The sequence below is a fragment of the Mugil cephalus genome, chromosome 18 (assembly GCF_022458985.1).
Source record: "Mugil cephalus isolate CIBA_MC_2020 chromosome 18, CIBA_Mcephalus_1.1, whole genome shotgun sequence".
In the NCBI taxonomy this organism is placed as follows: Eukaryota; Metazoa; Chordata; class Actinopteri; order Mugiliformes; family Mugilidae; genus Mugil; species Mugil cephalus.
Genome location: NC_061787.1, coordinates 9,479,091 through 9,504,802, shown reverse-complemented (window position 1 = coordinate 9,504,802; position 25,712 = coordinate 9,479,091). Strand labels below are relative to the sequence as shown.

Genomic DNA, 25,712 nt, shown 5'->3' with positions numbered 1-25,712 from the left:
TGGTCTGAAGAGGTTTGCATTCATTGATACGACCGGAGAACATAATATTGTGTAATGTTGGGCTCAGAGATGTTTGTACAGTGACACCATCTTCATGACGCCTCCACATTGGATTTCAAATGAAATGACTGAGCGAGATTTCAGGTTTAATTCAAGGAAAAATATCCTATTAAATATTTGGGAATAGCAACCATGTTTAAACAAAGTCTCCCCATTTCAGGGGCTCAAAAGTAATTGGAAAAATTGACATTGACATAAATAAAATGTTCATTTTTAATTATTGTTGAGAATGCTTTGCTTTGTTTCCTCCTCAGTGAAGCTTTGCCAGGTCTTTGCTGCAGCAGCCTTCAGCTGTTGCTTGCTTGTGGGTCTTTCTGCCCTACGCTTTGTCTTAAGGAAGTGAAATGCATGCTCAGTCAGATTGAGATCTGGTGATTGATTTGGTTATTCCAAGGATTCATGAGGGAATGGCCCATGATACCCATGGAATAGCTTTCGAGTCAATTGTCAAAGGGCCAATTGACCTTTGGTCCCTAGAAAAAGAGAGAAATTTAATTCCTAAAGCCTTAATCCAATTTGGATGTAAAGACCCCCCGAAACACAGTGGGGTCTTTACGCCCATGTTGATTAATTGTATCTTGAACATGTTTTGGTAAACAGCTGAAATAACAAACTTGTGTCAGTATCTATAAAACAGAGAGGAGCAAGACAGGAAATTAGTAAAAACGATTCTTAATCTAGACAACGATATAGCGTTGAACAACTGGCAATGAACAAATAAGATAAAAAAAATAATAATAATCATTCTTTTGTGTCATCTTTGTTTTTATAAAGTGTGGTTGCCCTTCACTTTGAAAAAAACTGCTACTAAATACAGAAAAGGAGAATCCCAGTTCAATAGTTTTTGGTGTATTTTCACTTAATGTGTGAATGCATATAATTGCTTTCCTTGCAAAGATGTAATTTATTGTGTCCATATTAGAACTCCTAACCTGCCTTTTTATTAGAACGCCTTCTATTTAACTATTATATTTCTTTTTACTCATTAACTCTGATAGGATCTTCTATCTCTTTAATGTTTTTAATGTCATTTTCATTCCAACAGTATCAAATGCATTTATATTTTTACTATCATGCTGAACTTCTCTGCAGAATTTTATTGAACCATTGTGAAAGAAATTAAAGTGAAATAAATTACGAGTTTTGGAGTCTAATAATGCAGGGCAGAAGATCATCTCTATTTACTGTTTTGTCAACAGAAATACGCAATACATGCAATTCTGGTTTACAAGTTATTATCTCAGGCGATAAAACTTAATGCGGATTAGATAGATAGATAGATAGATAGATAGATAGATAGATAGATAGATAGATAGATAGATAGATAGATAGATAGATAGATAGATAGATAGATAGATAGATAGATAGATAGATAGATAGATGCACCTCCAGTGTCTGTGCAGCTCTGCCTCAAAACATTCCTCGCTTGCTGATCATAATAGTTAGTTCCCTGTGGGGTCAGTATTGCAGTATATATATATATATATATATATATATATATATATATATATATATATATATATATATATATAGAAAAAGAGCAGTTTTCTGGGAGCTGGGGATCCTTTAGAGAGAAAAACAAACTCAGTTTGTCAGGTTAGAGGGGAGGCTTCACAGTTTAAGACAACGCTGCACACTTCTATACTGTATAAGGGCTCTGTTTATTTAGAAAGAATGAAGGGATAAACTAAATCTCCATGCGTATCCTCTAATCCTTAATCTTTAAAATAAAACCACTGTAAAGGTTTCTTCTCTGAAAATCAAGGGAATTAATCCGTCAAGCTTCATAGGGTCACACATGGGGTCGTTCCGCTTTGGGGCTCGATGGTCTGAACCCGGCTGTGTCAGACCTTGGTCATATATCATTGCTCCTCTCTGTGTCCCTGGATTGTACCCTGTCCACTGAAACAGAAACGCTCTGAAGTGTGCAGTGCTGTGTCCAGTGAAAGCGGTTATGACCCCCATCACTGCACAGACACCAGGCTGAACATCTCCAGATTCATGTCTCCTGCGCATGCTGCACTCTCACTAAATTTTAAATGTGTTTTCTCCGCCCGCGGAACAGATTATCTGACAGTGTTTTTAGGTTATTGTACACCATCAGGGGCGATGATCTGATTACATGTACATGTGTTTTAATCTCTTCTAATTTACAAATCATGGATGTTGTAGTTAATGATGCTCAACAGTTTTTACACTGCTGTGACATAATGACTGTGGGAAGATCTGTGGCTGCCTGCAGGTTATTGTCATCACTCTGTCATCTCTGTATTTTTGGTGAATGTTAGCTCGTCTGTGTGTCTGTGTGTGTGTGTGTGTGTGTGAGTCTAGCCTGATTGCGCGCCACCTCTCCATCAGTGCGTGTGCACGAGTGTCCGCAAAGCTGCTGCTGCTCCTCTCCAGGCGCGCAGTATCATCCACAAACTTTGATGAGCTGTAACCTTCACCAAGGCAACAAAACGAGTCGGGCTGCAGGAGTAATTGAAACAAGGAAGATATACATATATATATATATTTAAAACATATCATTTCTGGGCGTCACTAATTTCGGGCGATTAAGGTGAGTAACCTGTGCGCTTGGCGTGTTTACAGCGCGCGTTTATCCTCTGATCCACCGGGGCTCTGATTATTTGTTTCCGATGTTTTACACGATCTACAAGTGTCACTAGAGCGAAAGTGTGTTTGTGCATGTCCAATGTGTTTGCATTAACGCCATCACACACGCGTATCTTGATATATTTGCATCTTCATCAGGAATTAAGTGTGTCTTTACGTGCGTATTTGTGGCTGAGTTGCGCTGGTATCGCCTTTTTCTCCCCCCCATGCCTCGTATGGTGATTTCTCCGGCTTGAAGTCTAATTCCCGAAGCTTTTCTCAGCCTAACGAACAGGTGCCAAAATGGAAAACACTCCGGTTGAAATTTTCAAAGACAACAACGAGTGCCTGTCCACGTTGGTGCAAGACTGTCCGGGGAATTCTTCTGCATGGGTGTCCGGATACTCTGATAGCCGCAACGTGACCCACGATGATGATGGCTGGGAGCAGGAGAGCATGTCTCCCATTATCCCCATCATCACTGCAGTCTACTCCGTGGTGTTCGTGGTCGGCTTGTTGGGAAACTGCCTCGTCATGTATGTCATCATCAGGTAAAGCCAATTAGATTATTAATTCATATGGTATGTTGTGCCAAAATGAACTTACCGTAGAGTAATTAGAGGGAGACAATGACTTTTGGCACATAAGAGGATCAGACCACTTCTTTCTTTTTTTAGAGAAAACTAGGTTCAACCAGGATTCTGGAAGGAATTTGTTTCTCCATTGACTTTGTAAATGTTATTACTTGAGAATGAAGCACTGGCATCAACCACTGTGCTTTTACTATGATCTTCAGGCCGCCTGGTCTGTGTCAGTTCTTGAAAGCACTTCAGAAACAGATCCTTTGCAAGAAGAAAGGCTGTTGCTCTTAGCTTATCAGAGCAGTGACCACCTAAAGTGCATGATGAAAACAGGCTTGCACTGCACTGTAGCAAAGAGAGGATTGAGATGAATTGTTGTCATTTCTAATCCAACATTTAATGTGCAAAGAATACAAATACAGAGAGGGTTTTACCTCCTCTTCGACACTGTCCTCTTTATGAATCCCATAACTCTCAAAATTGCTAAGACTTAACACCAGCATTCCATAAATTTCTCCAAATTTCTCCAGCGGATATGATATTAATTTTAGTTGAAACCAGGGGTGCTTCATCAAGCTGATGACCTGCTTGCACCTCACTGAGCGCTATTTACGGTCCGCAACAGATCTCATGTGACATAATGTGAAAGGCCGTGTCATCCAGAACGATTCACTCCATCGACGACAATTACCCCCCATCAGATTGACTGTTGCGCCTGTCGCAGAAGTCAATTTTATCACTTCAGACAATATGTTCTAAGCGTGTAGTTGCTCAGCGGAGGACGATTCAGCTGAAGGAAGATGAGTTTTATGTTGATTCATTGTAAATGCTTCCAGTAATGTAAGATGTACAAAGTCAGCATGACCCAGTTATGAGGATTTAGTTGGAGAATTGACAGGAGAGTGGCCCTTTCACACAATATGGTTTGCACTATTAAACCTGCTCTAATCAACATTTGTAGATTAACTCTGGATCAAAAGAAGTACACATAATTGTTTTTGTTTCACCTCTCCAAACTTTACATTTTTTTATTCATCAGCGTCATTTCTGTTCAGCTGTTTTCCAAAACGCTCTGAATTAATGCTACTTGCCCGGCACCAGAATGGTGGCAAAGGTAGCAAACAACTGGTGAAAAGATAGTTGAGCACTCAGCAGCTAATGCGATGTAATGACCTGTCCTGTTTGACAACTGTAGTTGTGTGGGAACACACAGACCCGAGGTGCGTTTGGCGTGAGCCATAACTGTCAGGATAGACAAGATAAGAGGATTGTTATTAAAACCTAATAACACTGTTGAACCTTGCCCTTCCTCTACTTTCAAATTAAACATGGTAATGACTTGGGAAGTTGCGTACACAAAATACCCCCAATAGACAGCTGTTGTTGTCCAGAAGCTACCGAAGCTAACGGTAACAACCACCAGGCTTGCTAGCTTGTTAGCTTGCTGAAACTTAAACTTAATGCAGCACACGTATAATAAAGGTATTTTGGGAATATCAACATTTCTCTTTCAAGGATATAATAAAATTACAAAAGGAACCCCATACAATTCAATTACATTGTATTAATTTACTATCCAGCGTCACCATTTTGGAAAACATTCGCAAACTGGTGTCACAACTTGTGAACTCAAACTGTACCAGTTTGATGGGACTCTTCTAATGAACACAGTTAACACAACTCATTCAAACCCCAAAAGTGATTTTTGGGAGTTGGTGGAGACCAAATCCGAGCTAAAAGAGAAATTGGGCTTTTCTCATTTCTCTATTTTGTACCATCCGTCCTCCTGCCTGCGACTGGGAAATCAATCTCAGTCCGTCATCTTGAAGGATGCCTCCATTCTTAAAAAAACAACATGTCAAGGAGAGGGCTGTGAGAGACGACACGCAGGTGCACCCTTTTCAGAAACCGCGACGTATTGAAGAGGTGTGAGGTGACGTGCAGCTGGAATATTCTGCGAAGTTAATTGAAAGTAAATATAGTAATTCTGCTACTTGTTGTGTTTAATTGATTTTTGGCGAGTCTGAAGCGAGGATGTCTCACCAGGTTAAATGCATGTTGCTTCAGTCCCTCTCTCATCGTGTCACTTGCTTTCTTCCTCAGCCGGAGTTTTGCTTTGGTCTCTAAACTGACAAATAAGAGGTGGAAATGAATGATAATCACTCACTTTTCTGCCTGGTGTGCTGTACTTCCACCAAGTGGATAAAAGGTCATTTAATACAGCTTTAAGGGAGTACTGTTTATATTTGGGGAAAAGCACTTTAGCTAAAAGGTTAGCGTTGTCCATTAAATCATGAATACAGAAGCAGACGTCAGTTCGTTTAAAACCAAAGATGCTGTTACAGATGATCCTAACTAACTATTTCCTGATTTTTCCAGTCTTAATGCCACGCTTAAACAGCTAACAGTTAGCTGTAGCGTCATGTTTAGAGTCAAAACATTCCTGGAACGATGAGAAGAATTCATTAAACAAAAGAAAATGATGCTTGATATTTAGATCAATTACATTTCAGGAGATAATATTGACACTATAGCACAAGTCTGAGCATAAGCATAAGAGTCAAAAAGAGTGTTTTGTGCGCAAACTTTCACGATGTTCATTATCATTCATTTTTTTAATTAACACATTCTTATTATAGATTAATTTATCCTGAAGGTGCTGCCACGGGTATAATTAAAAACGTTTAATTAATAAGAATAAAATTTTCAGTAAAAGTCGTCACCTATGCTATGAGAATTTAATGTAGTGTAAACACGTTGATTAAGTGTGGCTACGAGCAGTGGACGTTAGTGATTCCAAGACGTTTCCTGAGCAGAAAGGTTTTCTGCAGAGTCAAGTATTAAATGGCTGCTAATCCTGTCTATGTAGAATGTTAGCTCTTATCACAGCTCTAGTTATAACAACCTCGTGTTCTCCATATATAACAGGTACACAAAGATGAAGACAGCCACCAACATTTACATTTTTAACCTGGCGCTCGCCGACGCCCTCGTCACCACCACGATGCCCTTCCAGAGTACAGACTATCTTCTGAACACCTGGCCCTTCGGAGAGGTAGTCTGCAAGGTCTTCATCTCCATTGACTACTACAACATGTTCACCAGCATCTTCACTCTCACCATGATGAGCGTGGATCGCTACGTGGCCGTGTGCCACCCCGTGAAGGCCCTGGATTTCCGCACGCCCATTAAAGCCAAGATGATCAACGTGTGCATCTGGATCTTGTCCTCGGCGGCGGGGATACCTGCGTTCGTGCTCGGCGGAACCCAGACCAACAGCGGTGAGGAGGCCCTCTCGATTTGCGGAAGTTTAATAGCCTCAGCCAATTTTCAAAACATGAAAACATTCACCTTGAGCATGTACTAATACAGTTGCAGCAGCGGAAATATATTCTGCGTGCATCCATCAGAGAAGAGTTTTCCATTAGTGACACAACGCGCAAATCCATCATGATTATAAATTATGTAAAAAAAAAAAAAAAGAGAGAGAACAAAATGTTCCCAGAATGGTACAAAGTGGATTTTTATTTATAAATGTAAATGTGCACTTTGTCATTTCGTGCGCTTTTTTTCTCCTCTCGTTCCTTCTGCAGACATAACTGAATGTGCCTTGCAGTTCCCAGAGCCGTACGCTTACTGGGACACGCTGATGAAGATATGCGTGTTTGTCTGCGCCTTCGTGGTGCCCGTGCTCATCATCACCGTGTGCTACTCCCTCATGGTCCTGAGGCTCAAGAGCGTCCGGATGCTGTCCGGTTCCCGGGAGAAGGACCGCAACCTGCGGCGCATCACGCGGCTGGTCGTGGTCGTGGTCGCGGTGTTCGTGGTGTGCTGGACGCCCATTCACATCTTCATCCTGGTCAAGGCCCTCGTGAGCGTGCCTGAAACCACCGCCATCATGGCCGCCTACTTCTTCTGCGTGGCCCTGGGCTACACCAACAGCAGCCTCAACCCCGTCCTCTACGCCTTCCTGGACGAGAACTTCAAGCGCTGCTTCAAGGACTTCTGCCTCTCGGCCAAACTGAACAGGGAGAAGGCGTCCGGGAGCAAAAAGAATCCCAGCACTGTGCGGGAGGCGGCCGTCGCCCTGCAGAACCAAGATGGGACTAGGAGGCCTTCATGACTAGCCGTGGAGCTGTCAACAATATCACACATTGGAAAAGAAGACTCACATGACCTGGGCTTAACCCACATCACATCGACAATGTAGTCGGACATCTTGAGTTCTTTTCACCAGATTAAGCAGTGCCAACAGTGAAACAAGTTCATTTCACTCTAATCAGAGGAACATTTATAGTTATATTCAATCTCTGCATGACAGTAATTTCATCCTCAAACTTTTGAAACTGTTCCCTCATAGCGGGCAGTTGTTGTAATCTGTGAAAGATATTGGTCTTTTATTATTTATACTGTGTTGGTTCATTTTTCTTCTTTGGAAAACATCCAAGATACATGTTGAGATGATTATTTTACTACACTTTGACTGTTGTAAAGTAACATTTGCATATATAAAAAAATACATTTAAAATAACTGTCTTCACCCAAGTAGATAATTGGGGAAGTTTCATGGCGATGTCCATGAGCTGAAACGTGTAAATAGTGGTTTTTATAGTAAATATCCAAGGGCCATATTTCTTGAACTAAGTTTTTCTCGTGGTTCAGTACATGCAGCAAACTTTACAGATTTTTTATTTTCTCCCCCTATTGATTTTCTGAGTTTGTTTACGGACGAGTTCGCTCATGAATAATTTATGGTTTGAATTATAGAACATTCTATTCCTAAAAAAATGACATTAGGTAGATTTTTTTTTTTTTTTGCAGGTTTTCAGCTATGAAAAGAGACATCCAACATTAACTCTGTAAAATTTCTGACTTTGTAAAATGAAGCAAGATTTATGAACTTGAACTTTTTACACAATGTCCAAATGTTACTAGACAATGCCTGTTTTTTAATTTTCTCAATGTAAATAATCAGCTGAAGTTTCATGACATTCTGTATATAAGTTAAAGATGTTTTACCTTATTCACCTGTAGTGTTGTCAACAACAGTGTCATTTCTTAGATAGCGTTCCTAAGAATGTGCTGCTCATCCTTTCAATGGATTTCTGCAATGAAAGAGGAAATTGGAGTTATTTAAACAGCTGTATAATTTATTTCATGAGTTTTCACTTCCACTCCAGGTGGCTTCTTCAGTTCTAAATGACTGTTTTTTAACTCAGAAAATCACCCAAATCAAAAATCATTTGAGCGTCAGGTGCAAACCACAGATGCTCTGAAATAAAAGCCTCGATTTAGAAAAGACCTCTTACGTGATTGATGAAAGGTCTTTACGAAAGGTCTTAACTTTATGTTTAGATATACCTTTATGGCCAAAACCATTAAATAAGAGCCATGTTACTCAATAGAAGGAAAACCGTCATTAAAATAACAATTTCAGGAGAATTTGTCATTGTTTAAAGGAAAAATTAAAATTCTGACAATATTGGTGCATGTGAAGTCTCATCGCGTTTTGATGTATGTGTTTCTTTATTGTTATTATTTAATTTCCTCCTGTTACTGTCCCGTTGCCATTTGTGCCTTTAACAGTCCAGGATGTTTGTAGCAGCAGGATAAAAAGATGGATCGGGTCTAACAGCACCTCATGTATAATATTTAACATGTCAGTGATGGCTGCATGGATCACTGACAACAGACACGTGCCAAAATCGATCGCTGATTGACCGGAATGTGAGAAACAACCGACTCATGGTGGACGTTAAAACATTCAGCTGCGTCAAGTTTGTCAGTGGGGGGGGAGATGAAAGGGGAAAATCCTGGACCTGAATGTGCATTAAAATTTGACAGAGGGCTCTCTATCAGCTTTGACCCTGGCATAGTGTCCAGACCGATAAGTTGTTCTGTTTATGGATTAACTACTCACATGTTCTGTGTATGGCTTCTACCGTGATACACATAGTGAACCGTCAAGCTACTATTTCTGTGCATTCTGAATATGTGAAGTTGCGCACAATGTTAAATACAGTATATTCTAACAGCTGTACAGTATGTTAGTATGCACACAATACCTTATTTTGTATAGATTCCCTAGAGCCCATGCACAAGCATCATTGAAATATATTGTATTTGTAGCATGTTAAATGACCATTGCATAAAAGCAAAATCAGCAGCCATATTATGCTTGATGGACTGTGCTTTTTTTATTGAATGTACTGCAAATAGACTCTGTGTAAGGGAATTAATGATGGCATAAATGCATCTGTTTCATTAAAGCACAACTCTTAAAAAACAAATGAATTCACAGCTATGACATGCATACATACAGAAATAAAAATATACAAAGATCACATGTTTCATTACATTTTAAAGAAAATAAGAGACTTGCTTCTGAGGAGCTACACTGTGACCAAGGCATTTTTTTTTCTATCTCTGCGCTCACTGTTTAAATCTGTACACCGGCTTTGTCTGCTGTCGTGCAGTGTATGTCGGACGTGTATTGATGGCGACATCCTGTCCGAGAAGTGCTTAATATTAAAACAAGTAAAACAAATCCTCAGTGATTCTTTTTCTCGTGCGGCGACAACCTCATCTTGCTGTCGGTTTTATTTTGTGAATGCTCTGCGTGTTTGCAACAGGGACGTTTTCCTGTGTGAGGTGGTTTTAGTATTTTACTGTGAGCCAGCTGCTCCCTCCAGAGGATGTTGGCTGGAGTTACCAGAATACACTTATAAAGAGGAGGCCATAAAGTGATTAATTGGTACATTAACAGAACTTGGCGTGAGCAGAAGGCCGGTGTTTGGGTGATTGGCAGATAGTTATCCCAATTTTTCAACCAATTAAAAACAGCTATAGTGGCTTCAGAGATGTAAACTTCATAAATTAAAGGGAACAACTGATTGAGGTCTAAAATGTGAGCTGACCGTCCTTTATAATTCCATTTGCACCAATTTAGCAGCTCCTTCACACATCCTTTAATTTGGCAATCCTACCTCAGTTATTTATATGCATGTATATAGCATGGCTGGTTTTTGTTTTCACGTTAGATTACTAAGTCTGTTTACTTGAACTATCTTCCCCTTTCAGCCAGGTTTCTAAAAATAATAACGTCAAAATTCAACTGTTGAGGAATACCTTTGTAAAGCTTAGAAAAACTTTGACTTATTTTCCTATTTTTACTACACTCTTTTCAACAACTTTCTGTAATTTGTTTCATTACTTTAACCTGTGTCCATATTTTGCGCTTCAAATTATGTTGAGCAGCATTTCTGTTTGAAGGAAACATACCATGCAAAGAAATAAGAATGAAATCACTTCTGTCAGAAATATTCTGCCATGATGATAGTGAGTTACCTCCAGTGAAGAACATTTCTGCAGGCTTTCTGTGACTTATTCCAGTTTTAAATGTACAAATTCCTTGAAGTACAGTCACGTGTTCACTCTGGAAAGAAATGCAAGGCAAAATCAAAACATTTTCCTTGTACAGATACTTTGAAGATTGAAGATCTGCAGACATGTGAATGTTTATTGTAAGAAAATGGTACATTTGAAAATAAAATCTGAAATAATTCGAAATTGAAATTAGGAAAGGGGAAACAGAGAAACAAACATAAACACCTTATAAGAAGTAATAAATTATAAAGACTGTCAGAAAAACTATGGAGGGCTCCGGAGGGCGTGGCAGAGTGCGTAAGGATCATGTGACCATGTGACTCTCTTTACGTCATAACTAAAGTCTCTTCCGGGTGTATACGTTCAGTTAAGGTGCTCAGCTGCCGAGTAGCGTAGCCTCTCTTTTACCGTTTTAGCCTTCGTTTTTGCCGAAATGAATCGTATTTTTGGAAGAGGTAAACCCAAAGGTCCGCCACCGAACCTGACGGACTGCATAGGAAATGTAAGTACTGTCCTTAAGTAACTTTTTTCTTGTCGCCGCGTCGAACAAAGTAAACAAACATGGATTCCTCCTCGGCTCAGCTAGCTAACTGTTAGCCAACTTTATGAGCACAATAATAGGCCACAGTTGGCCATGGTTAACTGGTTAAAATAAATCATCGTAGTGTGTAAATTATTATTATAATGATATGTATTGATAATTAGATTAACAAATATATTTTCTGACTCGACACGTTGACTTAACGCCTTGTATTGGGAGTGTCATGTGAGAATAAACTAGACATTTAAACAATCAGAAGTCTGTTCAGGTAGTGAATCAGCATTATATGACTTCAAGCATTAATTGGAGCCATTTGACTGGTAGAGGGCAGAAGCCATGTTGATCTGTGAGGGAAATGCATGACGTCAACCAGTTATACTGGTTGGTTATCTGGGCAGAGCTATTGTTGTGGTTGGAGTAGTTTTTTCCTTGTTGTGTATGCGTTGAAGTTCAATTCAAAGTTAAAAAAAATGTATATATCCCTGTTAAGGTTATACTACTTTCATCACACAGAAGTTAATGTCCTGTCTCTTTCCTACTTTCAGGTTGATGGTCGGGCGGAGTCCGTCGACAAGAAAATCGCCAGGTTAGATGCTGAACTTGTCAAGTACAAGGATCAGATGAAAAAGATGAGAGACGGACCCTCGAAGGTGAGATTCACTGCCGTAGAAAATATAAAAGTTCATTCACCTCACACATAAGCAGAGTCAGCGTAGTCATTTTATTTACGTGAATTACTGTGTGTGTTTTCAACCTTTTTAAAAACATAACACAGTCTTATGTATCGTCTCGAATCAAAGTATCACCTTTATGCCATGCTTAGAGATGTATGGTGTATGTTTATCCACAAACCACCACATTTAGACACTGAGGTGAGTCTAAATACAGTTTAAAAACTCCACCAAAGTCTGAACTCATGATTAAGAAGTAAAGAAATGCACAAATCTGACAGGCACTTTGTGACGTGTTTCGATACTTATCCTATTCTTGTGTCCACTTCATATTGAACATCAGCATTAACTTTTTTTTTTCTTTCACTAGAACATGGTCAAGCAAAAGGCGTTGAGAGTTCTCAAACAGAAGCGAATGTAAGTCATTGTATTTTCCAAAGTCAGTGTCGGTTTGACTGCACGCATGAAAAATAAACCTTAAAAGCGTCAAATGTTTTCCTCCTCGGGTGGTTCATTTTCTAACTCACCTGTAATAACGTCACATTTATGTATTTTCCAGGTATGAAGGCCAAAGAGACAATCTCATGCAGCAGTCGTTCAACATGGAACAAGCCAACTACACAATCCAAACCCTTAAAGACACTAAAACAACAGTAAGATGCATGAAATTATGAACGCCGGCAACTTAAGATAACGTGGTTTGTTACTAACATCAAGTTTCTTCTCAGGTTGATGCCATGAAGGTCGGCCTGAAAGACATGAAGAAAGCGTACAAGAATGTCAAAATTGATCAGATCGAGGTATTTATCATTTGGTTTGACTGCAGCTTCATTTAATGACACGGTGACAAAATATATCGACCATAACCGAGGGTTGTTAATGTTTAATATCATATCTGATCTGATTTGAAATATCATGACATGGCAGTTGGTAACATTAAGTGAACTGGTTCAGTCCAATGAATGACTATCCCAACACATAGTGTAACATGACATAAATAAGAGGAGTGAGTCATAGTCCGTGACACTCTATTGCTGTGAGATGTCATTCCACAGTAATACAATTACACTTCTTGTGTAACATGGCATTCCATGAAATTACATTGATTTAATCCATTTGATGTGGAATTTACACAGATAATTCTATCAGCACTCTCTTATAAAAGTGTAAAGGGTCAGATTTTTTTTTTTAATGTTAACAACAAACACTTTAATTCTTTTAAATTGTCTGTAATATTCAGGATATCCAGGATCAGCTGGAGGACATGATGGAGGACGCCAATGAGATCCAGGAGGCGATGGGCAGAAGCTACGGCACGCCTGAAATCGATGAGGACGACTTGGAAGCAGGTCAGGAAAACATCACCAGTGTGCCAGGATTCCCTTTAGATTTTATAATAAATACACATTTGAGTCTAACATTGCAGTGGACGTATACCATCATATATGTAAATACAGAACTGACTAGTTAATGTGTAGATTTAATGAACGTTTGAATGCAATAACAGTTATGACAGAACAAATGTTCTTGTAGGGGATTTTATTTTGAAGCCAGAAACAAATGGAGAATAGATGGGGTCGCAGCCAATAAAAAAAAAAAAAAGAAAAAAAGAGGCCAGTTACAAGTGTAGTTAACTGGAAGTGATAGAGCTCCTCATTTTTTATTTTTGGGTGCGTTCACAGAGCTGGATGCTCTGGGAGACGAGCTCCTTATGGACGACGACAGCTCCTACCTGGATGAGGCCTCAACTGCTCCGTCCATTCCAGAGGGCGTCCCTGGAGACAGATCAGCCAACCGGGTACTGAACACTTTCATCATATTTCAGCTTTGCAGAAATTTGATCAATTTGGTTTTCAGTGCTTATATTAATGGGTATTTTTCCATTTGTGTTTTAGGATGGTGTCCTGGTGGACGAGTTTGGACTTCCTCAGATTCCTGCTACATAGATGAGCCTACTCAGAAAATGCGACTCTCTAGTTTTACATGTATCATAGCCCTTTTTCTATTTATCCAACTGACACTCCTGGCCTTAGAGGGCAGCGATGGAAACCAAAGCGCCTGCTATCCTACTAATTATAGACTCTGTAATGTAAAATCAGCCTTCTTTAAATGACTTTCTTCTTGACTGAGCTTGTTTCAATATATCTGAGGTGATTGTTGGAACTGGGATTTTCTTAATTTTGTACAGTTTCCGCAGCACTGAGTTGCTAAGAACAAAATAAATTATATTTTCCAAACAATACTCAACTTTGTGTGAAATGCTGAAGTCATTAAGAAGTCATCCACTCTCTACAAAAGTCACTTTTATTGCCAAGTTAAATATGCAGCAGTGCAGAATCAATAACTTAAATGTGTTTATTTGGCAATGGGTGTTTCTAGCAAAAATAATTAGGGATTTCTTTAAAAAGTCCAACGTGATGGCGTTGCAGCATTTTATCATCACCAGCTCAGCCTGTAAGTGTGAGGGAAGATTTTTCGATGCAGATACTCCACCACATCGGTCTGGTTTTGAAGTTTCTCAAACTCGTAGAAAGGAATCTGGAAAAGGATAATGCTGTTAGTCATTTCATCACACAATGATCCAGTTTAGTCCTGGAGGGAGGGGGGGGTCTTACCTGAACAACTTCATATCCTAGGAGCCGCAGATGTCGCTGCTTGATGGACTCTTTTCCAAGCAGCTGCCTCAGGCCTGTAGTGAATCTCTTCTGTCCATCGATGCAAACAGCCAACCTGTAAGACGCCAAACAACACAGTTTGTGTGACTATCCAGCTCTCAAATATCAGTTAACATCACAACCTGAGCAGATCACAAGAAACCATTTACCTTTTGTGTACATCGTCAGTATGGCTGGCAGGCAGCACAAATCCCTCTTCATCCAGTTTTATCTCCACATCTGAGACAAAAAAAATACTGTGTTACACCCTCAAAACTGAAAATAAACTACACGAAACATATACAATATTTGTCGTGCATTACCAAGTGTGTAGCAGTACGGTGTCAGAACTTTGGATCCAAAATACGAACGATCCCCGAGCAAATCCACCAGTCCGTTTTTCACCAAGTTGTACAGATGTGGATCCACTGGCGTTTCCAGAGAGCGACCAGTCGTGAGAAAAGACTTGACGCGGTACTTTGGAAAGAGCATGGGACCCTGATGGGGAGAAAAAGAGGCGTATGAACACATCATACATCAAAACACAGTGTACGACTTTAACCTTGCTTTTAAGTCATTTTATATCTCTCATCTTAAAGCTGAAATCAAGAACACACATTTACAAATGTTCATTACAAGCAAAGTAACTCTCAAAAATAACATTTAGATTTAACATTTTGGACCAGATCAGACATATAATGTCATATTTAAACAGAAATGCTGTGGTACTCAAAGCAAAATGGTGAACTTGTGAAACTTTTTCATTTAAATTTATAAAATTTCTAAATGTTATGCAACTTTAGATAAAATCAAGTGACAAAGTTTACCAAGTTCTTCATTTTCATCGAATGTTCTCCTTTTGCTGTGTCGCATGGAGTGAGATACATTAGCTCTTCTTTGATACTAGGAGCATAAAAGCATAAATGAATGACTAAAGAAAATATAATGCTCACAAATAGGGGGGAAAAAAACAGCTAATGAACCCAACAAGTTGACGTCTGCGTTTATTCTTTTGCAACGACTCTGGTGAAAGCAGGCGCCCACTAAGATGACAAGTGTAGGTTTGATCACAGATATCTGAAACTCACTGAACCTCACGTACCGATGGCACGTTAAGCCAGAGGGTGTGTATTCAGGTTCCTGACGCTGTTCTTTTGTGAGAGCGTTCAACCCTCGACTTTGTTTTAATTACTTCACCTTGTAGAAGGGACATTCCAACTTCATAGTCATGTAGAGCTGAGTCAGCTGTGCCAGAAGGAACCAGTCAATTCCAGCCTCGTCCTCCACTGCACAGAACACAACACACGCAGACAGTCGTTTCACGCGTTCGTGGAAAGCTGTGAGCACTGCGGCGTATTTGCAACGTATTTTACCTTGCAGCTGCTGGAGGAAGTAACTGCTGAAAACTTTGGAGACGAAGTTGACAGGGAACCTCTCCACCAGGGTGCAGGCGTGGAGCAGGTTGAGCAACGTTTGAGGCTGGAACTGGGAAAAGCGTGTGTGCAGGACCCTTTCTACTTTCCTGAACACTTGGGCCGCGTTGGGCGGGAGGTATCCCAGCTTCCCAAAAGTCGCGATCTGCCTGGCCACCTGGCTGGTGCTGTAGTCGTCTGCTCGATACACGAAGCTCTCAGCGACGGCATCGAACACGGTCGTGGACAGGATGTTCCTGCGCCCAAAGAACTGCATGACTTTGGAAATTGTCTCAGGTTGGGAGGTGAAGGCCACTGTGGGAACGTACTTCTCCATCGCCTCCACAAAGTACCGATCGCTGTGGCCGAAGTGCATTAGAGCCCCGAGTACGTGGTTGAGCTCCTCATCAGTGAAGTAAGGAACGTGCCGCACAGCCTGCTTGCACAGATTGATTACAAGAGGCATGGCCTGCATCTGATTCAGAGTTACGAGAGCATTAAGCAGCCCGCTAACGGCGGCAGGATCCATGCTGGAGGTGGCAGTCACAGCGCGGGCGTGCATGTCATTCAGCAAGTCCCTGTACTTCCCTTCTTCACCCACGCTACCTTGAAGAAGTCTATAAACAGCAACGAGTTGTGATATGCTCCACTGGGCCGGCCCTTGCCTCTGAATTTGCTCCATCACCTGTTCCAGGGCCGCGCTGCCTGGACCCTCCATGGCCAGCGTCGCCTGTCCCAGCGTGCACAGCTGCTCTACACTCATCTTCCCCGTGTCCAGCCTGGCCCGGCTCTCGGACACCAGCCGCACCATCAGCGTGCTCTGGGGATCCACGTAGAGGCGCGTGCAGGCCAGGAGAGCCGACACCAGCCCGGCATCCGTCAGACGTCCAGAGTCTTGCTCCAGCTGGAAGCACAGGCCCTTGATGGAGTCCTTCTCCAGCACCGTGGGATCTTTCAGCGCGCTATCCTCCCGCTCTAGGTCGGCCACGCGGTGAAGCGCTGCAGCGGCCATGGTGTCAGATAGCATCTCCACTGAGCAAAGAAGTTTGAGGACCTGCCGGGAGGAGGAGCAGGTCGAGAGTTCATCCTGAAAACCCTGCTCCTCTGCAGCGGTGGGTCGGTGCAGCTGGGTCAGACGGAACCGAGGAACTGAATCTCGGTGAAGACCTACAGAGCTGCTGGCAACAAAACAGGGTTCCCTAATGATGGTGGTCAGGGTCCTTATCCCAGAGGATCGCTTTAGCTTCTGGCATCCCTGTATCCGGATACACCGGGCGGCTGATGTGCACAGGCAGGCTACACACAAGGGCCGATCCACGGTTTTGACGCTCTGGAGCCTGGGCGGGCAGAAAAGCCCAGTGGGGTAATGCTGGATCCAGGACTGCCTGAGCAGTGGGAACCTCTGGACCAGCCTCAGAACCATGACCCCGGTCCAGGACTCCTCCGTCCCCGCTGAGTGGCAAACAACAAAAAAACAAAAAGGTTCGAGTTGTGGATATAACACAACACTGAGACCTAGAACTAAACAGTAATTATTTTTCTTTAGAAATGTCCCCATGCAATGTATTAGATCTCTAATTGTTTTTTTGTTTTTTCTTGTCATTATATTTAATGGATTTTCCTAATTTAACAGGCACACTGGCACGGACACTAGATAATATAGATTATTATTCTGTAAAATAATTATGAGGATGTTAAAAAAACGGAAAGTAATGGGAGGATTATATGTAAACACTTTCACAATGTGCTTCTTTGCACTTAAACAAACGGGAACATTTAGAGTTGTCGTTATTTATAGGCCACTACGTTATTGCGTTACTGGTTCAGCCCCGTTGAGATCAAACTTGGCTGAATTAAACTGCACTAAAATCAGTTTGACGAACGCAATTTAGCAAAACCACGCGCAGTGGGAGTCCTCATCGTCCTCCCTCCATCTTTACTGTTAACTAACCAACCTTGGAGGCTAATAGCTGTTAGCTTCCTGCTACTACAAGAGTCGCGGTTCTGCTCCGGTTGTTTACTAGTCGTGATGCCGACACTTGAGCTCGGAGTGATAAATATACATTATATGACAAATACAATGCATGACACGATGAAACTGGTAGAACTCATACCTGGTGGACCTCCAGTTAAACAAAACGCTGAGCGCACGGATGATATTAAACGTGCTTCCGGCACGAGCGTGAGGCGTTCAGGTCACCACGCAAATATGTGGCATTGGGTAATTTAACAAGTCAATGAATTGACCCGGCGTTTCATGAATAAATACAAACCTTATACCTCACAAACTGTAAGAATGATCTTAACTAAGGGAAGTGTAAACGCAGTTTAAATAAATATTTTTATCATGGCATCTTAAAAAGTACTTTCATACCATCGCCTCCTTGCTAAATCATACGCTCTGGTTCCTATGTCTTTGGGCAGTAAGTGAAGGCAGCACCATGCAGTTGGAAACTTCAATTCAGCCACTAGAGGGCGATGTGATCCATGACTCCAACTCAAAAGGATCAATATTGTAGGATTATTTAAAGGTTTTATGCATTCTAAATATATTTTTAACATAAACCTTGAGGGTCGAACTCTAGGAAAATAATCCACAATTAATTTGACCTACGATGCAACTACTAAGACCACAGCATGTTCACCAACTTCAGAGCTAACCATTGTAGTTTTCATTGTGTTGAAGAAATGAGCAGTCATCATAGGATGGAATTACCTTTATCATTCTTATCTGATGGCTCATTGTTCTCATATCTACTCAATAAAGATTTTTATTATGAGATATAAGAGTTTCTATTCAGCCACAACAGGTTTCCCCAGAAGCCTTCAGTGTGTTCACCCTTTTGCAGAAAGAATTCGGCTAATGCTAGTCAGTACATGCTGGATGAGTTTGTTATGGTGGGAGAACACACCTGTCAAGACTTGACAAACTCCAGATAAGGGGAAAATGGTGCACGAGAGCTTTGGTTTTACCTCAGAGAAAATAAAGACAGAATAACACTTATTTCAGTCGTCATTTATGGAAGGGAAACAGCAAAGTACAACTTGATAGAGGGCTTTATTTAAAAAGTTTATATTATAAAATGTAAAAATCCAGCTGAACCTGATCACATGAATGGCAAAAACTTATCCCTTAGAACTTCCAAAGTGCTGCCACTTTTTACATCTTTATATGGCAGATTTTTTTTTTTTCCTTTCATCAGAGACATGTAAATTTGGCAATACTGGAAGTTCACAGCAAACAGAGTGAAAATTTATTGCTTTGGTTTGTTTAAACTGGGTTTTATAACTGTTGAGAGCTGGGACATGCAGCATCGTGATCTAGCCGACGGTAGAAAGGCGGAGGCGCTTCACAGGAAAATGCTGGCACGGCTCCTCAATCGTCCTTATCCTTGGCACCGTGCTTTAGAATGCGCGTGAACTCCACATAGTTGAAGTTACTCTTCTTGTCGATGGGGGCCTCCCTGAAGAGCTCGTCCACCTCCTCATCTGTAAACCGGTCACCCATTGTTGTGAGCAGCTCTCTGAGGTAATCTTCCTGGATGAAACCTGCAGGGGAGAGAAAACACGACTTTGATCAGATAAGGCTTGGATCAGAAACATCTGAAGAATGTCCTTTTGTTTAGAGTTAGACAATGACCACATCTGACTTTATAAAGGCAGAAATTATCTGACATCTTGGTATTACAGCTTGATATTTGTGTGTCAACAGGACGTGATTTACCTGTCCCCTCCTCATCAAAGCAAGCGAACGCATTTCTGATCACATCCTCAGGGTCTGTGCCATTGAGTTTCTCTCCAAACATGGTGAGGAACATGGTGAAGTTAATGGGTCCTGGAGCTTCGTTCATCATGGCCTCCAGGTAGTCTTCATTTGGGTTTTTCCCTGCATGAATAAAATGGGCATAATATAGTTCAACAGGCTGTGTGATAAAATGGGAGGTAAACCTATATGAAATATAACTTTGTGCTCTTCAAGTTTGAGCTTTAAGCAGCAGCAGCATTTGAAGGCATCAGATTGCAAAGTAATCCGGTTATTAGTTAGTTTAGACCCTTTTCAACTCTACTTTTTCCTCGCTACCATTTTCAAAAACAACTTTCCCCCCAAAACCCAGATGGTTTTAAAATTCAAATAAGATTGCATGTAGAACTAGTTCTAACACAACAAATGAAAGGTTCACACCCACATAAGTACAGTGCAGTAGTGTTTACATCTTTTAATGAATTAATATTGACAGAGATTCTCACTCACCCAGTGAGGCAAGCATGTCGTGGAGATCCTCTTTGTCAACAAACCCATCACGGTTCTGGTCGATCATGTTGAAGGCCTCCTTGAACTCCTGAATTTGAGACTGGTCAAACATGGCGAAGACATTGGAGGTGGCGCGCTGAGGACGCTTCTTTGTGGTCTTTCCCTTAGCTCTTTTGCTCGACATTGTGAATGCTTTATTTCTGTGGTTGCAAAAAAGAAAAACTTGTTATTTACCCTGTTTCTGCATTGCTACTGTGACAGCATAGCTTAGCAAAGAGTAACATTATTAAACATCAATCTTAACATAACTGGTGAACAACAACCTGACTGTGCTGTCATGGTGCTGTCGTGTTTATACAGTTCTTGGTCAGAAAATACAAGTACAGCATTCATTTTATTTTCTTCTAAATGACTTTAAGCAAACAAACCAAAGAAATAACTTTGAGTAATCAACTAACTAAACATACAGTTCAATTCATCTTTGTACAGTGCAGAACAAAGCCACAACAGAGAGGAACATAATCTAAAAGATAGGCAAAGTAGATCAATGGTGCTACTCAAAGTAAGATTTTATCTGCGATGTGTCGAACACAGCAGTAGCCTAATTAAATCCTCTGGCAGTGACTCCCTGGTGTGGTGTCCCTCTCACTGAGCTATAAATGGAAATATTTCCAGGCTGATCAACTCACTGCCTTCACAGAGAAAAGTAAGTGATGTGAGGACAGATGCCCATATGAGGCAATATCTTTAAGCTACATGCAAGTTGTCCGACACTTGAGATTTTGCCATTTTGTGTTCATGGAAAATTGACCATCTACAGCTGGGCCGGATGTACTGTAGTCATGGCGATGTGGACTGATAATGTCCAGGATCCTGGTAATTACAGGGGCTGCATTAAAGTTACGTGAATTAATGCCCACTTTCCTAAACGCATGCACATTGAAAATGCTTCTTAGCTTTAAAAGCGGAAGACAAAGAAGAGCAATCTATTTAAGCAGTTTAAGACAGGATGTATAAAACCACAATGGGGCTGTTATTTTCCACCTTAAAAACACGACTAATTAACCGACTATCGAAATGACTGAATCATTAAACGCCTATTGAGTAGTTAACCGAGTAATCAATAAACTTACAAATGCAAATGTTTCCAATAAAAAAATGCACATTGTTTATAACCAACACTTTCTATTGCTAATGTTGCGCATTTTATAAGCTGTACCAACTCAACCATTAACTAATAAAAACTGTTCATCTTCCTGTTAATTAGTTTCGCCACCACACCTCAAAGCGTACGATTACGTACCTGCACCGTCTTAATGGTCTGCGGCCTATTTTTAACCCACATTAACCACTAATGTTGAACACCAAGCAACTGAAAAACACTAAGTCTATTGGTATATTCTCATCTTTGTAATGCTAATAACTACTCTTGAACTCGGAAAATACCTCTTTATTAGCCATACATTTGACACCTCTGCGTTAGCGATCGCGCTTTTAGCTACGCAGCTAACAGCTATCAAACGGAGCAATAAAACTGGTTCGTTGACGAGCTGTTCACATAACAAAACAACAACAACGGAAAATATAACCGTGTGGTACAAACGTGGTAAACAGGTATAATGTAGGCAATTAACAGAGGGGAAGAAAAACAAAGAGTTTGAAGCATCTTACCTGACAACAAACAGAAACTGGTCAGCTAGCCCGATGCTGCTCTTTTTCTCAACCACCGCCCTTCACTTCCTGATAATAAGACAGAACAAACCATCTGAAATAAATAGGGGTAACTGCGAAATAAACACCTATTCTATTTAATTTAATGAGAACTAATGTTTAGTTTTAGTTTAAATAAAACTAATGTGACCAGTAAATCTAAAATAGTTTGATAATTTATCGAAATTATCCACATTTTCTTGCTAACAATATACATAATTTATCTTTGCACCCCTCAAAAGCGTAATTGTAACTTCCACAGACACTCCCTTTGCCTGCGTTGACATTCCTGAATATGCCCTTTTAAGGAAAGAAAGAACACATCCTCCTTCGCTTTGCGCAATTAGGACCAGATAGTTTTGGGGACAAAAATTAAATTGTCATGTAATAGCACACATTCCCATTCCCATCATTGTATGTTTGTGAGATGAACATAAGAGTTTTCACCACATTATTGTTATTGGTTTGAAGTAAAATTACAGTTTGCCATTAAATGCTTGTAATTTTTACAATTAACAAAATGTAAACATGTGGTACTTACATTAGCGTATTTACATTATATTGGTGTTAAATATGTTTTTGCAGCCTTCCTGGTTGGATTTTGATTGAAAGGGGAAAGTTGAGATGCCAGGTAAGGTAAACTGAACAAACAATAAAAGGAATGTTATCTAATAAAACCAGAACAATAGAGGAAAAAATGTTGAGAGGTTGGCTAATTATAGATACTGACAGTCAAACTTGGGTCAGACAACAGTTGGTATTGTAGTCATTGCTGTAAACAGGGGCTTACTGCTGCACGGACATCAAATGCAATCATACAACTGTTGAGTCACGGGTTAAAACAGATTGTCCGGCTGTCATATCACTTTCAAAGCTGACCGTGAAATGGATGAAAATGTGCCATGAGTCAATTACAGTCATGTAACAACTACACACACCAGGTTCAGAGCTGCCCTGACCAAAAATGGTGAAAAAAGTGGAGATACATACATTACAATACATTTCTTCCAGCTACGCCATGTGTAACCAGTATATCATTTAGCTCTGTATTTTGCTCAGTGCTCATCCAGTGGGCGACATAATTATATTTTATCTCCATTCATAACAAATTAGTTGCCTTCTTCCACATAACACCTATCTCTTGCTGGGTAGCACCTCCATCCTTTATATCAAAAGCTCTTAGTTAACCCTCATGTCCTGACAGGGATAAAAGTGTCCTTTTCCATTTTATTATTATTTATTTGACGTTTTAGTGGCCATTATGCTTTTTACTATCATATTCGGCAAAGGTGTGTATTTTTTTTTTTTTTAGCAGATTTTGATATTTGAAACTTATCCACTACAAAATAAATAAAAATCCATCAAAATCATTGTTGCTATTAACCATTGATATGCCCAAGGCCCTAATAATCCTTCCCAAGAAAAATCCACTTTGCATTTTGATTTTTGAAAATATTCCAAGTTTTGTGTGTGTTTTAGAAAAAAACAAAAACAAAAAACAAAACGAATAAATAAATAAACAAATAAATAAATTGATGCCATCACAAATACTGGCATATAAAGGTTTAAAAGGCAGAAATTAATCATGTTTTTATTTAAAAAATAATAATAATAAAATAAAATAGGGCGTTTTTGAAGAGGACACTTTTGTCCCTTAATTGTAACCACATCACGATTTTAAAATCAGGTGTGAGGGTTAACCTAGATCTAGATGTAATGTGATTTTATTAACTATTAACTTAAAGAGGTCATTTGGTGAATTTCTATTGATTGATTGATGGCTTACACTGTATGGTGTAACCTCGTGTTTTGTTTCTAGGGTTTTTGAAGTTTTTTTCTAGTTTAGAACAAAGCTATTAAATCTATGATGTTGTATTACTTTCATGAAGTAGAAATATTTACCCTTTCATATAATTTTACATCTACAGCACATACCAATGGTGATTAGCGCTTCTATTGCCTTATTAAACCACTAGAGTGCGGTATTTTCCTGCGAAAGTTTCCTTTGTTGAGTGACTTTTAAATCAACGCTTGAGATATTTCATAGTTTGTCTCAGCATGTTGTCCAAGTCCTGCTGGAGCTCATTGAATGTGTTCATGTATAGAAGTGTTCACGCCCTATAGCCTCGCTGCATGGAGGCAACACAAAGCAGTACATAAAAATAGTCTCAATAGATCCCATGAGACATCCATACAGTTGGAATTTCCTGGACAGCTGGACAAAACAAGATCCGTTCAAACCTTCCTCAGGCCCAGCTTATGAATACAATATTTGAAAAGGCATTTCTATATGAAGCGAAATAACACAACTCAAATTGTGTACAGCAGATTATGTAAGGTACTCTTTAACTACAAGGGTATGAAGTTATTTGTGATGTTCATAGAAAGTCCTTCAGTTTTGAGCTTCAGACTCTTTTGTATCTGCTGTGAGTGATGATTATATGATGATTGGGCCTTATTGCCAGATCAGGGTCAAGACAACAACAAGTAATAAGAATAAACAGTGTGCGTTGTGTTCAAGCTTTATGTTTATTTAATCAATAAAAAAGTGTAAAAAGTCCTGGGAGTCACAGTCCCCAGCCAAAAAAATATAACCCAATTTATTATGACCACCTTCCTAATATTGTGTAGGTCTCCCTTCTCCCTCCAAAACAGTTCATCAAAGAATGGACATGGGTCTTCTGAGTGTGTCCCGTGGTGTCTGGTAACAGGATGTTGTTAGTTGGGGCCTTTGGGTCCTATGGGGATGAGGGGAGGGGCCTCTGTGGATCAGGCTTGTGCCAGTGCATTGCACAGATACTTTACCAGTTCGTCACCATGTCAACACCTTGTCCCGTTTTTCATGTTTTTTTTAGCCAAACTGTTTTTGTTTGTGTGCCTGCGTCAGGCTTCGTCCTTTATATATGGTTCACTTGTGTCATGGATTTCCACCAGTGAAAGCAGCTGTGAACATACTCACTGCTGTTTATCTGATAATCACTGCAACTCTCATTTTTCAGCTAAGCTTTGCTTGCCGTTGATTTAGTGGCTTGTACCATAATGATGATAATGCCGTAATAAAATGTGTCATGTATTCATCAGGTAGCACGAAGTACTGTGACCCTGCCTGATGTCATCTCTCAGCTTCCGTCATAATGAACGGCTGATCTTTTAATGGGCTCACACTCCACATTGCAGCCATGACATTTGAGGTATGACGTTGTCCTGACTGTTGCATTGACCGTTATAATATGCACGTGGATGAGGTCCACTAAGGACAAATGTTCAACGCAGAAGTCACATCAGTGTTCAAGAGTAAATCTTCCTCCCAAATTACCCGGAGAATACTTTGTTTAAACAGTAGAGGCATTTATATCCATGACAACTTTCCGTTCGTGTCCATGTGTCATCAACATGGCCTCAATATCGGCCTCCAGGCTCCCAGTCTTTGATTTATAGTAGCTGGTCATGACAAGAGGGGACGATTGTGTACTGAAAGAGAGAGTGACAGAGAGACAGTAGCTGGCATTTGTTGTATGCAAAGCAAGTAACAATAGCATAGCTAAAGTAAGCGACAGCCACAGCTGAGACTGCTGCATTAAAAAGACAAAAGACAAGACAAAGGCTGCTGGAGGTTAATGAGCTGTGGCTTATTATAATTATTATTATCGCTATTATTTTATCTTGTCTTATTGTGAGATTTTAATGGACTTAAAAAATAAATTAGAACTAAATATAAGATAAAGAAAATAAACATGTAGGATCACTGAGCAGTGGAAAATAAAGTTGGATGATGCTGATGTTAAAGTTTTTCATATTGTGGGTCTTATCCTTAGATAGACTGAACAGATTTGTCCTAGGAATAAATTAA

At 40.2% G+C, this 25,712-nt stretch overlaps 4 protein-coding genes across 4 annotated transcripts; 2 read left to right on the top strand and 2 right to left on the bottom strand.

Moving 5' to 3' along the window:
- Nucleotides 1-2,442: 2,442 nt before the first annotated feature.
- LOC125024419 (delta-type opioid receptor-like) lies at nucleotides 2,443-9,578 on the top strand. Its single transcript, XM_047612166.1, has 4 exons — nucleotides 2,443-2,620; nucleotides 2,939-3,206; nucleotides 6,165-6,517; nucleotides 6,830-9,578. The coding sequence occupies exons 2-4, from the start codon at nucleotides 2,959-2,961 to the stop codon at nucleotides 7,357-7,359; spliced, it is 1,131 nt and encodes a 376-aa protein (XP_047468122.1). The 5' UTR covers nucleotides 2,443-2,620; nucleotides 2,939-2,958; the 3' UTR covers nucleotides 7,360-9,578.
- Nucleotides 9,579-10,958: 1,380 nt separating this feature from the next.
- chmp5b (charged multivesicular body protein 5b) lies at nucleotides 10,959-14,076 on the top strand. The gene is made up of 8 exons (XM_047567945.1): nucleotides 10,959-11,124; nucleotides 11,709-11,813; nucleotides 12,205-12,251; nucleotides 12,394-12,487; nucleotides 12,563-12,634; nucleotides 13,075-13,183; nucleotides 13,517-13,632; nucleotides 13,730-14,076. Exons 1-8 carry the CDS (start codon nucleotides 11,056-11,058, stop codon nucleotides 13,778-13,780), a joined length of 663 nt encoding a protein of 220 aa, XP_047423901.1. The 5' UTR covers nucleotides 10,959-11,055; the 3' UTR covers nucleotides 13,781-14,076.
- Nucleotides 14,077-14,120: 44 nt separating this feature from the next.
- On the bottom strand, nucleotides 14,121-18,109 carry fastkd3 (FAST kinase domains 3). Its single transcript, XM_047567944.1, has 7 exons — nucleotides 18,015-18,109; nucleotides 15,862-17,352; nucleotides 15,686-15,774; nucleotides 14,812-14,986; nucleotides 14,659-14,728; nucleotides 14,450-14,564; nucleotides 14,121-14,372 (listed from the first exon to the last, which is right to left on the bottom strand). Exons 2-7 carry the CDS (start codon nucleotides 17,321-17,323, stop codon nucleotides 14,274-14,276), a joined length of 2,010 nt encoding a protein of 669 aa, XP_047423900.1. The 5' UTR covers nucleotides 17,324-17,352; nucleotides 18,015-18,109; the 3' UTR covers nucleotides 14,121-14,273.
- Nucleotides 18,110-18,939: 830 nt separating this feature from the next.
- On the bottom strand, nucleotides 18,940-21,949 carry myl12.1 (myosin, light chain 12, genome duplicate 1). The gene is made up of 4 exons (XM_047567947.1): nucleotides 21,824-21,949; nucleotides 20,153-20,352; nucleotides 19,625-19,786; nucleotides 18,940-19,449 (listed from the first exon to the last, which is right to left on the bottom strand). Exons 2-4 carry the CDS (start codon nucleotides 20,334-20,336, stop codon nucleotides 19,277-19,279), a joined length of 519 nt encoding a protein of 172 aa, XP_047423903.1. The 5' UTR covers nucleotides 20,337-20,352; nucleotides 21,824-21,949; the 3' UTR covers nucleotides 18,940-19,276.
- Nucleotides 21,950-25,712: the final 3,763 nt, after the last annotated feature.

What these genes read in the sequence shown, in the direction of transcription:
- myl12.1 (XM_047567947.1), bottom strand. Translation starts at nt 20,336, where the DNA reads ATGTCGAGCAAAAGAGCTAAGGGAAAGACCACAAAGAAGCGTCCTCAG. An exon ending in CGACATGCTTGCCTCACTGG is followed by an intron (nt 19,787 to 20,152) that starts GTGAGTGAGAAT and finishes TTATTCATGCAG; the next exon opens with GGAAAAACCCAAATGAAGAC. An exon ending in CTTTGATGAGGAGGGGACAG is followed by an intron (nt 19,450 to 19,624) that starts GTAAATCACGTC and finishes TCTCCCCTGCAG; the next exon opens with GTTTCATCCAGGAAGATTAC.
- chmp5b (XM_047567945.1), top strand. Translation starts at nt 11,056, where the DNA reads ATGAATCGTATTTTTGGAAGAGGTAAACCCAAAGGTCCGCCACCGAAC. An exon ending in TTAAAGACACTAAAACAACA is followed by an intron (nt 12,488 to 12,562) that starts GTAAGATGCATG and finishes GTTTCTTCTCAG; the next exon opens with GTTGATGCCATGAAGGTCGG. An exon ending in TCAAAATTGATCAGATCGAG is followed by an intron (nt 12,635 to 13,074) that starts GTATTTATCATT and finishes TGTAATATTCAG; the next exon opens with GATATCCAGGATCAGCTGGA.
- fastkd3 (XM_047567944.1), bottom strand. Translation starts at nt 17,323, where the DNA reads ATGGTTCTGAGGCTGGTCCAGAGGTTCCCACTGCTCAGGCAGTCCTGG. An exon ending in CTTCCTCCAGCAGCTGCAAG is followed by an intron (nt 15,775 to 15,861) that starts GTAAAATACGTT and finishes TGTTCTGTGCAG; the next exon opens with TGGAGGACGAGGCTGGAATT. An exon ending in TAGGATATGAAGTTGTTCAG is followed by an intron (nt 14,373 to 14,449) that starts GTAAGACCCCCC and finishes ATCCTTTTCCAG; the next exon opens with ATTCCTTTCTACGAGTTTGA.
- LOC125024419 (XM_047612166.1), top strand. Translation starts at nt 2,959, where the DNA reads ATGGAAAACACTCCGGTTGAAATTTTCAAAGACAACAACGAGTGCCTG. An exon ending in GTCATGTATGTCATCATCAG is followed by an intron (nt 3,207 to 6,164) that starts GTAAAGCCAATT and finishes CATATATAACAG; the next exon opens with GTACACAAAGATGAAGACAG. An exon ending in CGGAACCCAGACCAACAGCG is followed by an intron (nt 6,518 to 6,829) that starts GTGAGGAGGCCC and finishes TTCCTTCTGCAG; the next exon opens with ACATAACTGAATGTGCCTTG.